The 1,847-nt window shown below is 59.5% G+C and overlaps 1 protein-coding gene across 1 annotated transcript in view; it reads left to right on the plus strand.

Annotated features, from left to right (window-relative positions):
• The first annotated feature begins 6 nt into the window (after positions 1 to 6).
• Positions 7 to 1,847, plus strand: part of SYNGR3 (synaptogyrin 3) — a 3,961-nt gene continuing 2,120 nt past the window's right edge. The window contains exon 1 of the mRNA XM_005866582.2: positions 7 to 137. Within this exon, the coding sequence (XP_005866644.1) occupies positions 20 to 137 (118 nt within the window). The 5' untranslated portion in view covers positions 7 to 19. The remainder of the gene's footprint in view (positions 138 to 1,847) is intronic.

The raw sequence follows: 1,847 nt of genomic DNA on the forward strand, positions 1-1,847 counted from the left end.
CGGCCAGCTGGGGGCAGCCATGGAAGGAGCTTCGTTTGGCGCGGGCCTTTCGGGGGCCGCCGTAGACCCCGTGAGCTTCGCGAAGCGGCCCCAGACCCTGCTGCGGGTTGTGTCCTGGGTGAGTGGCCACTGTCCCGGTACCTGATCCCACCCGGTCCCTCGCCCTCACCCTCTTCCTCGCTGTCCCCTCCCTCGAGGGCCGCAGGTTGGGGTGACATCACCGTGCTGGGCGCGCCCACCTGGAGCGGGGGAGGGGCTGCCGGCAACAGCCTGGGACCTTGAGAGGTCACTTCCCGCCGTCCCCCACCCCCAATTCCTCCTTAGGTCTAACGGTCCCCTTCTTAAGCCCTCGCTCCGTTTTTCCAGTTCTCATGACCTAGAAGCAGGCACAGGGGTGGGGACGGGATTCACGAAGGGGCTCGGGGAGCTGAATCTAGCACAGCCCCCTTCCCCGCCCCCCTCCCGTTTCTCTTGCACACACACCCTCCAGGCTCCTTAAAGGGAGCTGGCCCTTCCCAGGCCCCCCAGTTGCAACTGTGGGGGGGGGGGTTGATCAGGGATCCTCTGGGTGGGGCAGCCAGATGGGGCTCTACTTTGGGATGGTTGACTGGTGGTGGTGTGGGAGGGGCAGATTTTAGGGGCAGTCTAGCTTATTGGGGCGTCCCTGGGCTTGGTGGCCTGCTCCTCCTTAATACTTCTCCAGGTAGGAGAGATGGGAGGTGAGGTGCCGAGTTCTGGGTTTTGTCCAGCCAGTAAGGGCTGGTAGCTACATACTCGATGGTCTTGAGTAGGGCGGTGCCCAGTGTAGGGCAGGGGGAGTGACTCTGGCCAGACCAGGATACAGGAACCCTACCTTCAGGTCCCAGCTCTGGTTCCACTTGTGTACCACTCCGGTGGGGGAGTCCAAATCCTGCACCTCCGTTTCCCTCTTGACTCAATCTCCAGGAAGTAGGGTGGGAAAGGAGAGAAATGAAGTTGAAACTGGAGATCTTTTTTTAGAAACAGGCTTGCCCAGAGCTAAAAGAGCAGCATCTGGCTTAAAAGGATCATGGTCTAGAATTTAAAAATAAAATGAAATGAAATGACTGTGTTCCACCTCCTACCTGCCTTCCAGCCCTCGTGGGGACAGAGCGCTGACGTTGAACTGAACCCCAGAGATCAGTCCTCTCGCCTTTTGAGCCCAAACATTTATAGTCATGTGGGGTCATCAGCACTTGAGTGCCCACCAAGTGTAGAATGCTGGATGGACATTCTTTCTCTGTCCCCAACACCCCATTAGCTGGGCCTGTCAATCACGTATGATATGCTAACGGACAGGGCCACACGGCTTCTACATGCCGAGGGCAGGCAGGTTCCGTTCCTTGGAGTGTCCCTCTGCTGTGCCCCTGCCCCCTGGCCTCTCTCTCCTGGCTCCAGCCCTGCCTCCCCCAGGCTCGAGCCTGGACTCATACTCCGGAGGCTCCTGCTCCCCCCTCTGGCGTGGCCCCCACGCGGTGCACAAGACCCAGCTCGAATGTCAGCCCCTGCTCTTACCAGCAATGCGACCTCAGACAAATCACGTCACCTGTTGGAGCCCCAATTTCCTCGTCCGTAAAGGGAGTAAGAACAACGAAGGGCACCTTCGTGTTTTTCTGGGAGGATTCTATGAGCGAACACGCATAAAGCAGCAGTTTTAGGCACCGTGTCTGGGCATAGGGATGCTCTCTACACGGTACACGGGTCCATGATGACTAAATGCCGGAGGGAGGTCTGAAGGGAAGGGTGCCGCAGACCCTCACCCAGAGACGCACCCGGTGCGGTCAGGGAGCGCAGGGACAGACCCAGGGCGTGGTCGCGCGGGTGGGCCA

Source organism: Myotis brandtii, unplaced genomic scaffold (assembly GCF_000412655.1).
Source record: "Myotis brandtii unplaced genomic scaffold, ASM41265v1 scaffold233, whole genome shotgun sequence".
In the NCBI taxonomy this organism is placed as follows: Eukaryota; Metazoa; Chordata; class Mammalia; order Chiroptera; family Vespertilionidae; genus Myotis; species Myotis brandtii.